The 13,779-nt window shown below is 38.4% G+C and overlaps 1 protein-coding gene across 2 annotated transcripts in view; it reads left to right on the top strand.

The window, feature by feature from the left end:
• FAF1 (Fas associated factor 1) overlaps window positions 1-13,779 on the top strand; it is a 151,291-nt gene that overhangs the window by 115,252 nt on the left and 22,260 nt on the right. For both annotated transcript variants that reach the window (XM_066192794.1, XM_066192795.1), the window contains exons 14-15: window positions 4,621-4,757; window positions 7,149-7,237. In XM_066192794.1, coding sequence (XP_066048891.1) covers window positions 4,621-4,757; window positions 7,149-7,237 — 226 coding nt within the window. The remainder of the gene's footprint in view (window positions 1-4,620; window positions 4,758-7,148; window positions 7,238-13,779) is intronic.

Here is a 13,779-nt window from a genome sequence, read left to right as displayed (position 1 = left end):
ATCTGAATTTTAGCATGTGGATCCTGAAGATGATACCCACATAATTTGATTTAGGCTGTTGTATACATCTTGAAAACATGCCTTGTCTCTGCTGCTCCTTGTGGTTGAGTTACAACCCTACTAATGTGGGTAAGGCAGTAACTCTGTATTATGGAGACCAAGATTATTTTAATATGCCAATTCAGGACCTCAGCTTTTACTCTTTTAAAAATGTAAATACCTAATACAAAAATGTTATTTTTACATTAACATTTTTATGAGTCTTATGTTGACTTTGCACATTATATAATTATTATTTTTAAAATCAGAAATCTTGCATATTTAATATTCATAATTGTTTTCTTTATACTCAACAGAGAAGTTACTTTTTTTCCAAACTCGTTTCTGAAATGTTACAGGCTGTTTAAGGTTGGCTTTGGGAATTATCTAGTCGTAAATAAATCACACTTTTTTGGTCTAAAGTCATCCAGTTTGTCTTCTAAAAGGGAGCAGGTCTTTTAGAAGAGCTCATCAGATTTTCTACTGCTGCTACTTTTGGAGGATGACTTTTCCAGATATCAAATAATATTGAGCTCTGAGATCAACACTTCTGATGGACCAGCACTTTGGCCAGAAGTGCCCAAATTTGTTATTAAAAATTAAAGCTGCCTATTTTCACAGAAAGAAATTATTGCTAAACCCCAGCATCTACAGAGTGCTACATAGCATATTTGAGCTTGGGAGCTGTGGTAGACCACAGGCTTGAGGCTTAAGTTGTAATTAGTATTTCCTTTGGGTTTGAGACTTGATATTTAATACCTTTTTCAGTAGATTCTTAAAGATATTATTTTGTCATAATTGCATTCCAGGATCTTATTTTAAAGTAATATTAAATAAGTTACTACATTAATAAAAACTATTTAAAAATAAATACAGTTACCAAAAAGCTATGCCAGGAGTGTATTTTAATATAAGGCCTCATGTATTAGCTGGTAGGAAATGATAACATTCTTCTTTGGAAAACTTGTATGCTACAAAGATGATAACTCCACACACAGGTTGTCTCGAAGTGCATGTGGAGGGACGATTGCTGTGCAGGCATCAGCAACTCCCCCAGTCAACATCTTCATGGCACCAGAATAATTCTTCTTTGTGCCACTTTTAACTAAAAAGTGAACTGTGTCTAAGCATTAATACCTCTTCAATCTACATTTGAAAAACTTCAATGGTTTCTGAAATTTTTTTAGCTTTTCTCTGTATTTGTCAAGCCATGGTCAGTGTCCATGTTTATTCTGTAGCTGTTTCATTGCTGCTGAGTCATGAAAGAGATGGTGCTGCCTGCCAGAACTGTTACTTTTCTTGATGAACTTTTTTCTTGTAGCTTTTGAGATTATTTTTTAATGGATTTTTGCTTCATAAAATGCTTTTTTGCCTTTCTCCTACTCCCTCCTTGAATATTTTTGTAATTTCAAAATAAAAGGACTAGTAGGATTCTGTTTGCCCTCCCTTTCTCGCAGCATTCCTCTATTTCCACTGTTGGTTGGAGATCACAGTAATGCAATGCTGTGGAAAGCCCTTTTCTCTGCAGGGACATCTGTCTCTTTGATGGACTCCACAGGCAGTTTTCTTAGCAGCTCTGGAGATGCCACTGAGAGATCTGGCACACTTCTTTTTAGTTGAAAGTAAGAAAATCCCTTGTAAGCGATGTACAGAGTAAGGTACTGGTTATTGCATCAAGTTGTTTTGGTCCTGCTCACTTCTAACAGTAAATATTACCACAGAGGGGAGGAGTGTTTTCCTTTTTCCTGGTGATGAATCTGAAAGTAAAAAGGTCTGCAAATACAAAATCAGTAGAGGCAGAAAAGGGAAAAAAATCATTAATGAAAATTCAGTTCCCACCCACCTAGTAAAATGAAAGGATGTGTTAAGACTAATTGCCACTGACCTGCCAAAGAGCTGCTTTGTGGGCTGAGTGGCCACTGGTGAACAGAACTTGTACAATGGCAGTTTTGGGGATTGCTGCTGCCTCTTTATTCAGTGTTCCATTGTTTGACCACCTCCACATCCTTGTTGACTTTACTACTTTTCAGTTCAGCAGACTAGTGGGGTCCTACTTGGTTCCACAGGGGAGGATGTGTTTTGATATTAGTGAGGTGTTCTTGTGTGTCCTGGGGGGGTACACACTGAAAACCACCAGCTGGTCCTTCATCCCCCACAGACATTCTCATCACAGCTGCTTGTGCTGTGGTCTGGACATTGGTTTTTCAGTGTTGTTTCTCATTCCTCCCCCAAGAAAGTCTGTGACTTTCACACCAGAATTGGGACGAGCTGCTCTCGTCACTGGTGAGTGAGCTGGGTGGATTGTGACAGCAGCACAGGAAAGGAGGCATTTGGTAAGAGCAGGACACATGGCACCAGGGGCTGTAAGAAGTGGCACCATGAAGAAACAACCTGCCATGAGGGGAGATATTGGCATCTGGCATCTGTTCTGCTGCTACTCAACCAGAAATGTGCCCTTAACAGCAAACTGGCACGTGATCTCCTGAAGCCAGGGAGCTGAAACCTGTCCCAGCCTGGGTTATAGAGGACCCCAAGGTGTCATAACTTGTTAGGTTCTGTGTAGTCAGCTAGAAGTCCTGCATAGAAAAATTCATCTCCCAGAAAAAAGTTACAAAATCTTCTTAATGTACTTTATTACGTCATTCAGAGTTCTCTGCATGCAAAACCTGTACCTATAAAAGCATATTTTGGGACCGAGTTATTGGTTGACTAAATACAAAGTAGATTTTAAAAAAATTACCAAACCAGCATCTTTGACTAGTTCAACTAGTACTCTAGGAGTCTCTTTAGTTTTGCTCCTTCTAGCATTATTCTCTACAGCACCTTTTCAGTTAAATATTTTGTTTTTCTATGAAACTTGAGTGCTTTTCTTCTGTGGTGTGTTGAAGACTGTTAAACAGTTTTACTACACTAGTCTCAGGAATTCAGTTCAATTATCCACTGTCTTTATTGCTTCCAGGAGTGAAGCCTTGAACTCACAAAAGTCATTTTGCTGTGGAAGATCACCACTGACTTCTGTGAGGCCAACATTTCACTTACCCTGTTCCCACCTTGAAAGGAAAACGTCAAAACCCATTATTTATCTGAAGAGTTTATATGTCCAGACTTTGCAGATGCTCTTTCGTCCTTGCCAGATGTTAGGTGTCCATGTTGCTGTTTCTGATACAGCAGAGTTTGTTCACCTTTTTTTGATTTCGTCTTTGTGTGTGATTGTTCTGAGTTGAAAAATACAGAGAGTCAAGGAGTAACGCTTACGGCTTTGGAATACTTGCTTGCCACCCCCACCCATTGCCTTCCATCCAACTGCAGCCAAAGACACATTCTCTCTGAGGAGAGTTTTTTTTGGTACTTCAGGTGTCCCAAATAAACCCAGTGCTGTACTTCTGAGGCCTATCCATTTTTAGCCATTGTATTGGATACAATATATATATATAGATTAAAAAAATCACAATTTTGAATCTTTTCAGTATCTTTGAGAAGAAATTACTTGGAGCACTTGACATTTTAATGCAGTTTGTCTTTTCAAATAGATTTGGCTTCTAATGCATGTGACAACGGGACTTTGCTCTTCAGTTAGAGCATACATTTCAGAGTAGTTGTTACCTAAAATATTATCATAAGGCATAAGAAAACACACGATTTAAGTTGCCTTTCATGAACATAATTAAGAATTAATAAGCCTGTACCAGTGGCTAGTCCTCAGAATTTCCACTGTTTTGCCTTTTGTGACCTGTGTTATTAAAAGTCCATTATTTTTACAGACTTTATTAAATTGGATCTTATTAAAGCATTCTATATTTGCATTTGGTCTTTCATAATTCATTATTATTATGACATTTACTTTTTACCATCAGATCTGAAAACATATCATAAGCTACCCTTTTCTCTTGAAAGAAATGCTAATTTCAAACAGTCCTTTAATGGAAGAGAAAAGCTTTATCAGTTTTTTCATTTATTCAAGATCGTGTTAAGAATACTAATGTTAGACTTCTGTATGCTAATATCTAAGAGCTTTTTTTGGTCAAAAGCTTAGAATTATTGTTTTTTAGACCACACTGCTAAGTATGTCACTGGCAGGGCACTGGTACAAAAGAAAATACAATTCTGAAGTACCGTGTTTTAATTCTGTGACTGATAAAACCAATTTCTTGATCTTTCATTATTTAATTGTGCTTTTGTATGAGATTTGCTATTTTTATACTTCAGCATATTTATTACATTGTTGCTCTACTTAGTTTCTTTTTAGAAGTTTTGAACAATTGATTCAGCATGATTATTTTGGGGGGTAGTTTTGAATTACAGTCTTCACATAGTGTAACAGGAAGTGGAATTCTCCGTGAAATAACTCACTGTCTCAAGCAGTTGTTAATTGTCTTAATTTAGATAACCTGGACCCTATCATGTTTGTAAATATTATAATAATTTAGTCATAAAAAGAGATAAAGAGCTCTTGAACTGAATGCAGAACATGTTAAACAGTAGGTAACATGCAGTTAACCTGCTGAATTTAGCAAAATTATTTTTTAAAACTTAACTTCAAAAAATCCTCTACAGTATTGACTATTTTTCTTCCCCCACAAGGTTTCTGACGATGTGCACTAGACATTTTGGGAGTGTTGTAGCCCAAACAATTCGAACTCAGAAGACAGACCAGTTTCCACTTTTCCTTATTATTATGGGAAAGCGATCATCTAATGAAGTGTTGAATGTAATACAAGGTACAGTTCTTTATAAGTATTCCATGTGTGAGTATTGAAACTGTTATAAGAGGTCTTTGCTGTTTCTCTTTTAAGATGTCCAGAATTTTCATTTATTACACACTTTAAGTTTCCAGGGTATAATTATCTAGTACTCATAAATGCATTAATTAGCATGGTGTTAGAGATTGGAGTTGCCATGACTGTAGTTGAATTATAGTTTATGTTCTTCTTTTTTTTTAAGTGGAAACCTAATTTCCTAAATAAGGAGCTACACTGTTTTCCAAATTTATATCCAGATACATTCCTGATTTCCAAAAGATCTTGCCTGCACTTTTTGCATAGTGCTAGAATGCATTTGGTTCTTTGTGTGTAGTTCCTTGTTAATACCTGGGCTCCTGTTGCTAATATTTGGACATGAGTTGCTTTTTCAGACCTGCCTGCAGCATCTAGACTCCCACGTCAGACCAGGATTTAAGTTCCTAATATAATCTCACATAAACGAAGCTTTCTGTTTCACAGGAGCAGTTCTTTCTGGTGTAACCATTCCTCTGATTTCACTGACAGCAAGATCTCTTAGATGTGGAGTGTTGCCCTCTGACTGCTGTTCTCAGTAACTCTTCAAGTTAGAGCACATCAAAGAATGGCTGCCTCTCATTTTTTATGCTTTCTCCACAAGTTTGTCTTCATGACACTGTGTCCTGATTTTTTTATTGCTTATATCTAGCAATCTTTATTGTAATCTTGTTTTCCTGAGGAAATTCAGCCTGAAGAAAAGCTGCCTTTTGCAGACAAGCATTGGTGTTTCTTTCTGCATCTGGGATTAATAATTTTCTTGAGGAATCTGCAATGTTCCTTCCTGTGGACAAAATGGTTAATTTTTGCATGGATTTCGTCTCCTCAGTGCAAAGTACAGCACAGCACTAATTCATAGTAGGAATGCCTGTAACTTCTAAAACCTGTTTCATAGGTTACTTCATAGTTTTCTGACTCTGCAGAACCTTTGCCATCCCACTGGTGGTGCTCCTGACTTAAATTACTTAACTGCTTTAACAACAATTCAAAGTCACAATGCAATGCATCTTTTTATTTAAAAATAATCCAGATTATTGAATTGCATGCATTAAGTTTTAATGATTTGTCAGGTTTTCTGCAATCTTGTACACTAAACTAAAACGATCACCTATTGTAACCGTACTTAAGCTTACCCTTTAACAAAAAAAAAAATCACACGATCTCTGCTTGTTATTTTCCCAGGAATGGGGACACTGGTATCTTTTAACAATACTGCCTCAGTGAATGGTAGCCTCTGAAGTCCTGCGTGTTGTAGCATGTGGGATAACATTTTCTGCTAAGGTAGCAAATGTTAGAAATGGGAACAATGAGGGCCTTTCAGGGCTGGGCCAGAAGGCATGTTGACAGAAGAGATACAACTATATAGAAACCTAAGACCCCAGTGGCATTTATTGAAATGCAGACTGTCTAAGTTTGCTTTTGATTTTTATTTTTTTTCCTGGGGTTGGGAACTATGGGGACAGTCTTGTTGTCTTTAGTGGTACTTGTTCTGCTGGGCTCCAACAGCTGTTTAGGCTGGCAGATGTTAAGACTTTATAGTTTTTGACCATTTCTCATGGATTAAGACCTTTTAGTGGCTTTAACGGGTAGTCTAGTCTTCAGTTTAGAAGGGGAAACCAAAGAATGCAACTTAGTAGGAAATTGAAGTAATCTTTCAATCTTTATGAAGACTGGAGGCATGCTGGAAGGAAAAGATGGAGATGTTTAGCTTATCCTATGTGTGTGTTCTATTTCATGATACACACACAGATGACATAATTTTCCACTTCATTAGCTTTGCAAGTTTTTTGAGAAGTAAATAGACTGAAGAAAATAAAATATTTGAAGTTTTATTTCTAGGTATACCCAAATAAAATTTGCACACACATCCATTCAATCATGGTATTCTGGGTTTTTCCATTGTTTTAAACCAATCCACTTGGATGCTGCTGCCAGCATCCTACCTTTTGTTGCCTGACTAAGCAGTTGCTTCGGTCTCCCTGGGAATTCTACAGCCGTAAAATCAATTTCACATAAGGGAATCCCAGATCTACTGCTTTCCTTTAACATCAATGACTAAAAGACAAAATACAGTTAATTTATGCAAGCATAAAAGCAATTGTTCAGATTTGCAGCACCTGAAATTTTAACCCGTGATAACTGTTGTAAAAATAATTTTGAGTTTTCAATAAAAAGGTGAATGGAAAGCATTCCACTGAGATATTTGCATTTTCTACTCTTTTGTCTTTTTTTTTTTTTTTTAATCTGGCTATTTCTTATGGATTAATTCTAAAATGACTTCTTTTTTGTTTAATAACTTTAATGAAATGAAGTTCAGCTATCTTCCTTTGTTGCTAGGTAACACAACAGTGGATGAGCTAATGATGAGGCTGATGGCTGCGATGGAGATCTTCAGTGCCCAGCAACAGGAAGACATAAAGGATGAGGTGAGCACTGAAAGTTGCTGCAGATACCTCCTGGCTTCCACTAATCACTGGGAATGTAAACAAACCAGGTGTTTCTTTAGCCAGTGGAGTTGGGTTTTAGTGTCTCTTCCATTGTCAGAAGTTAAAAAGGTAAAGTCTCCTTTGTGTATTTGAGTCTCTCAGAACAACTCCTCCTTTTTGGTCTTGTCATTTGCAGTTTCTTTCCTTTTTCTGAACATTAGTCACCAGTGATTGTTTACATTACAGTGATACTATAGAGCTTAATATGCTCATACAAGGAAAGTTATCAGACTTTTTGCCACTGACCAGCTCCAAGTCATATGTAAAAAACAAAAATAGATTAATATATCTTAAATGTGTCGGTTTAAAAGGGGCTGAAACCAACTTTAACCAGTACACCAGTACTGAACCAGCATTCAGAAGGATGCAGAATGCATAAATGATGACAAGACTTCTTAAAACCAGTGTTTCAATTACACAGAAGCAGACACAGTGAGTTACGCAGCTGAAAGATCTTTATCTGTTACTCTATAAATTGAGAGTGACATTTGGAAGTAATGAAGTACTTAGGAATTTATAATAATAGGTGTGTTGCCATTCAAGATTATTCTCACTCTGTTGTATAGACATTGATTGACAATAATTCACTAAACACATTCTTCACATTTAAATCTTGTATCTCATTAGTACAAGATTTACTGACTATAATATGAAGGCACATTATCTGCACAATATCTGTCATTCACTTTTTCTTCCTTATTTATGCTACCTGTAATTCATTGGTGAAGAAATTGACTTTAATTTTGTTAATACTGAACACAAATTTAAATATGAGGATTACAACAAAAATCCAAGGTACAATATAACTGAATTTTTAATTGCATTTTAACAGGAGTGTGTGAGTATGGGAGGTTTTTTTAATGCTTTAGTAAGGTGAAATTTACATCGCAGGAGAGGTTCAGAATTAAAAACTGTAAAAGCTGATAAAAAGGAAGAAGACTGAGAGGATCAAAAGCTTCTAAAGTCAGAGAGGTAAGAGCAAACAAGGGATAGGAGAAGAAACTAGAAGTGATAAGATGGGAACAGAGTGAGGAGCAGGACACCAGACTGGACACAGGACCAGGAACTGGTTTCTGTCCTGGACTGCTCTTCGTCCTTCACTGAGTGGCCGAGAGCAGTGACAGTGACAGCCCAGTCCCCACATGGGATTGTTGTCTCCTGGCTTCTTTCCCCAGGTCCTCTACCTGTCTAGGGAGAATGGAAAATTGATTCTTTTACATGTCTGCAAAATCTACCTTTGTCCAAGCCTTCTTCTGTTTTTTGTCACTAGTCTAGTCTCTTGTTTTTCTGTCACTGAAAGCACCAGTGACATTTCTTCCCCAACAGGAGCTTTTTCTAACATACTTTGACATTCAAAAAACTGATGGAAAATTTCATAAACTTTGGGGGCAGCTTTCCAGACACCATGGGATCTATACAAAAATAGGATATTTACTTACTCCATGGCTCCGCTTGTTACAAGCACACTGAAAAGGTGATCTCAGACACTTCTGCCTTTGAAGCAGGAAGTTTTCAAAACAAAAAATAGCCTTGCTTTATGAAATTACTATTCCAGAGAAGGGAGTATTTGACAAGCAGTCTGTACTCAATAGAGGGCTTCAGCCAGAAAACAAAATACTGCCTATTTGTGGTTAGCTACATAACATGTAGCTTTCTTGTAAGCCTTGTACTTGACAACTTCAAGTGTTCAAACATCAACACCTTTTCTTTTTTAAGATCTTACTGCAGTTGGTGCAACTTTTTCCCAAATATTACAATAGCAAACAGGATACAGAGTCCGGTTTCTGTTACTGTTTTCTTAATAGCAACAATAAGTCATCGTAAAACCACAAGAAGATAAGCAGAAAATTCTTTTGTGCTTTAAAAAGAGAAGTCATCAAGTGTAGCGTTGCTGTAAACAGAAGTGTGTGAGAGAGAGAACCAGAACTGGAAACATTTGTAAATGACAGCATGAAGTCAGTAATGAGTGAGTTTATGCAGCTGAAATTCTCATGCACATGAAAGCTTCCAGCACAGCCATTGCATAATCCCGTTTGGCACAGCGTGTTTTGCAGTGCCCTCTGATGGTTATTTGGGTACAGGAGGACTGGTACCACTCCAGCTGCTGGTCCAGGTGTTCAGCTGATGTTGGCTGTAGCTACAGGCAGCTCCCTGTCACTGAGCTGGATGTGTGTGTGGGATGCTCAGAACAGCATTAGCAACTTACCTCACCTGAGTGACATGAGCTGCCTCATGAGCTGGTGGTAATAGTAATAGTAATAGTAATAATAATAATAATATGTTTAGTTAAATCCTGTACTTTTGTATCCATGTTCTGGTAAAATTTACCAGTTTAGCCTCATAACATTTTAATGGGGCAAATCTCTTGCATATTTTTTTAGTGTCAAGTGCTGAAATACCGTCACTTAACTAGCAGTTGAATTTAATTTTTAGATTTGTGTGTTGTACTCCATTAAGCTTTTACTACATAATCTCCAAAGAAATACCTTAAAAACATTGGGATGCACATGTGTACCCACAGTAACCCAACATGCCTGTCCTGGTGTGTAACTTCTGCACCTGTTTTCTCTCACAAATTTTCTTAAAGGGAGATCAGCCTGCTGTCCCATTCTTTTCCCTGCCTCTCCAGGGTTCTGGGTCAATCATGAGCTGCTGCTGTGTTGACAAGATGACATTTTGGAAATCTCTTTTTGGAGAATATTCAGTCGCCTCTTTTGGACCATGCTGTTGATGTGCAATTGTACATATGTGGTCTCGGTGTTGTCTGTTTTTATAATTTTGCTCCTAAAATTGCTGTAAGAACAAGCCACAAATAGCAAAATTGGTTTAGCAGCACACTGATGTGCTCACATGGCTCTTCTGGCAAGAAGTGGCCAATGGATAATTCAGTTGTGTGTTCAGTGACCATCTGAAGTCACTTGGCCAGGACACAGTCCCACCTTTCCCAGTGCAGTCAGGTCTGGGGACTGAAGTCCAGCCTCACGCTGTGTGTGCAGATTTGCTCTGCAGCTGCACTAATGATTTCATCCATCTGGTGGACATACTTTCTTTTTCTAACCGTGGTTGCCCCCCTGGTCACCACTGCAGGGATTGACACCTCAGTTACTGCTCAGGCAGTGGGGCTGGGGGGTTTTGCAGAGTGGGAATAAATGTCATTAAAGAATTTCTCCTGTAAGCAAGAGGGAGTATCTCAGAGCAGGGATAATAATATGCCTCTGCCACTGTTAATCAAGGTGTGCACTGAGATTTTTCGGGTGCTGACTTTGAAAAGAGCCTGTAGTATCAGTTCCTCTTGAGTATCAGTTCCTCTTAAGTATCAATGCCTGGTGCTGGGCTTAGGAAAACAAATAATAGTTGTAAAATATTCTACGCCCTGGAATGTCCATTTTTAAACACCCTGTGAGCTTGCTTGCTTTAATTGGATAGTTAAATAATCATCTCAGTGTGGCGTGATGGGCCCGAATAGATCCGAGTTAGTTCCTTTGTGAGATTAATGTGAAGAGATCTGGGATTAAATCTTGGCATTACAGCACAACACACCTGTTCTGGGCCGATCCTCAACATTTTTTCTTCATTGCCTGAGGAGGAGGCTTCTCAAAGGATTACAGTAACACTTTTTGACAAGCTTATACAGGGCGGAGTTTCCATGTAATGACAGGGCTCATTTGATGATGCCTCAGTAATGCATTTTTTATTTTTGCTGTCAACATTTATTACTGTAGAAGCACTGACTGTTACACAGCTGGTCCAACTTGTCCACATTTAAGTAACAGTAGGTCTCTGGTCGTGTTTATTTTTGTCGTTATGCAAAACTGGCACTCCTGCTCTCGGATTAGACTTCAAGGTGGAATTCTAATACACATAGTTGCTTCAGACACCTTCTTATTTTTACAAATACCAATTAAAACCTTTCATTCACTTTAAACTATCTGCCAGCACACTGGTCTGTAGTGTAAAAGAGAGACACTTAAGAATTTTTAAACTGGAGAAACTGCTGTAAATAGACTCTGACTGAAGATAAACTGTAGAAAACTGTAGGCCTGCAGAGTCGCCACCTTTCCTCTCTGTTCTTGGGTGACATCTCTTTCCTAGATACTTCCAGAGCTTGAGGAAAACATAGGTCCTTCCTCACCAATATCTGGATGGGGATTTAAAAAACACATGAAGGAAAACCAAAACTCCAAAGCAGCAGTAGAAATTCTTTTTCCTCTTTTCGCTGCCACAGCGCTTTGGGGCTTTAGGGGCCAAGTGATATTTTCATAACTGTGCTGTGAGAAGCCTGGTAGCACCATGTCTTTTCCTCTTTTTCTGCCTCACTGCTGGGAAATGTAGGGGAAGTGCTTCCATGAGCTCTGCAAAAGGCCTCTGAAATTTCTGCTGGGGACTGAAGCTCACATGTAAATCAGTAGAAATCAGGCATCTGAATCCCTTGGATAATCTGTGTTCCATCGAACACTATCATGTGTATCATGGTGTATAGTATTTGCACAACAAGAGATTATGAGAATACACGAAATTCATTAAATTCCAAAGCGCAAAAGCATTGTGGTGATGACAGCCATCTAGCAAAGATTGGCATTTAACCCCTCAAAAATCTAATTATCACATTTACTAATTATTACTAGTTATAACTAATTAAACTACAGTAATCAAAATTTATTTGATTGAATTTTTCCAATTTTGTGTTTGTAATACGATAGCAGCCCGGAGGATGGGCTTCCCATTGAGCACTTGGCTGCACACACCCAGGTAGGTGCAAGAGAGTTTGCAGCATGGTTAGAGCTTTGGCAATGGCAGAGGAAAGAAAGAAGGAAGATAACATATCTTTAGTCCCTGTTGCTTTTAGGCTGTACATGTTGATTTTAGGCTGTACGTGGCTCCAGTCACTGAATATTCAGTGCCCAGCTGGGCAGATGTATCAGGACTGGCTGGCTCTTTTCCCGCAGAAGGGCACTGCAGGACTCCTTGAAGGTTTTGGGTTTGGTTTTCTTCTTCTCACGTGAGTTAATTCCCAAAAATCGGTATCTGGAACTGAGCTTTCAGCCTTCAGTGTGGACAGGCAGGATCCTGTGGTGGTTCTGTGCTGTTCTGCCCCTCACCCTGCCTTCTCCCATGGTTCTGCCACAGCTAAAACATCCACTTGCTTTGTCCTCATCGTTCCCATACACCCAACACACTCTGTGTACACTTTTTTCCTTCCAGATATTCCCCATCACGCATGTTTAAGTTATACAATGTGCAAGTCTGTCATCTTAGTGAGTCAAATTAATGCCTTTCTTGCACTGGTTTGTTTGGACAAAGGGGTGTTTCTCTTTAACGCTCCCATGAACAGCCTTAAGCATTTGCAGATTTTAATTTCAGGAGTGGTTCAGTGAAATCAACTGTCTTTCAGATAGGCATTCAGCACTTGTAAATATACCTTTTTTTTTTTCCCCTTTCTTTCTTTCTTTCTTGTAATAGCCCTTTACTCACTGGTGCTCTGAGAAATGTCTTCTGGTCCTGGTTGTCTTCTCAAGTTGTCTTGTTTGATTTTCTTCACAGTAAAACTGGTCCCAAAGGGCAGTGGGGAATAATGTAACACAGGTCCCTGAGACAAATCAGGTGCAAAGCTGATTCCTGGAGTTAAATCCTACTTTAAAAATGAAAATAATAAATAGGAAAAAAAAAAAAAACAGAAGGGCCAACGTTGACTTTCCCAGCAAAATATCCTATTCAAAAAGCTGAATATTTTTAACTTGCAGAAACTGCTGTCCTAAATTCAATCAAAAACCTCTCTTTGTCCATCATCCTGCATCTGAAAATGGCTGTCACTAGCTATTTCAGGATTAACTTCAACAAATGGTTTAGGAAATAATTAAATGAGAGAGTTGTCCTAAATTTCTTATTTATCTTATCTGTTGGTTTTTCTTAGTCTTGATGCACTGGATACTACTCAGAAGAATGTTTTCTCTGGTCAATTGTAGCTATCTCATAAGTGTTTGATATTTTTGGGTTGACTGCATCTCTAAGAAGCAGAATAGCAAAGAAAAGTCATAGCTGAAGAATACCTTCTGTGAATAAAAGCAATGTTTTTCAGATTTCCCACCTTCCATTAAATTTATGTTCTCCCATTGTCTCATTTTCAAGATAGGAAAGCAGAAATCTGTGGTTTCTCCCCTTTTTGGGTGCAAAGGAGTGTTGTCCCCTTGTCTCAAGCCCCAGACCCTTGAGATGTGCATGGTTTACGTTCACACCAGCCTTCAGTCTCTGCTGTGGAATTCACAAATGCTGTATAAGCCTTGTTTCTGATGAAGGCTTTTTAAGTGACCCAGGATAAGCCGTGTCTGTTTATAGTTTGATTTCTTGAATAAGGAAGGTGCCAATTCTGCCCTCATTGCAGAAGCACTGTGGAGATGCATTTAGTGATGTTCAGTCAATCCTGACTGCAGTTTGTGTAGGGTCTAACAGGAAAGTTTTCAGCTGCCTCAAATTTTATTGATGGA

This window comes from Chamaea fasciata, unplaced genomic scaffold (assembly GCF_029207755.1).
Source record: "Chamaea fasciata isolate MVZ Bird 193981 ecotype frontalis unplaced genomic scaffold, bChaFas1.0.hap1 SCAF_10, whole genome shotgun sequence".
NCBI lineage: Eukaryota > Metazoa > Chordata > Aves > Passeriformes > Sylviidae > Chamaea > Chamaea fasciata.
This window is presented reverse-complemented; position numbering and strand designations above follow the sequence as displayed.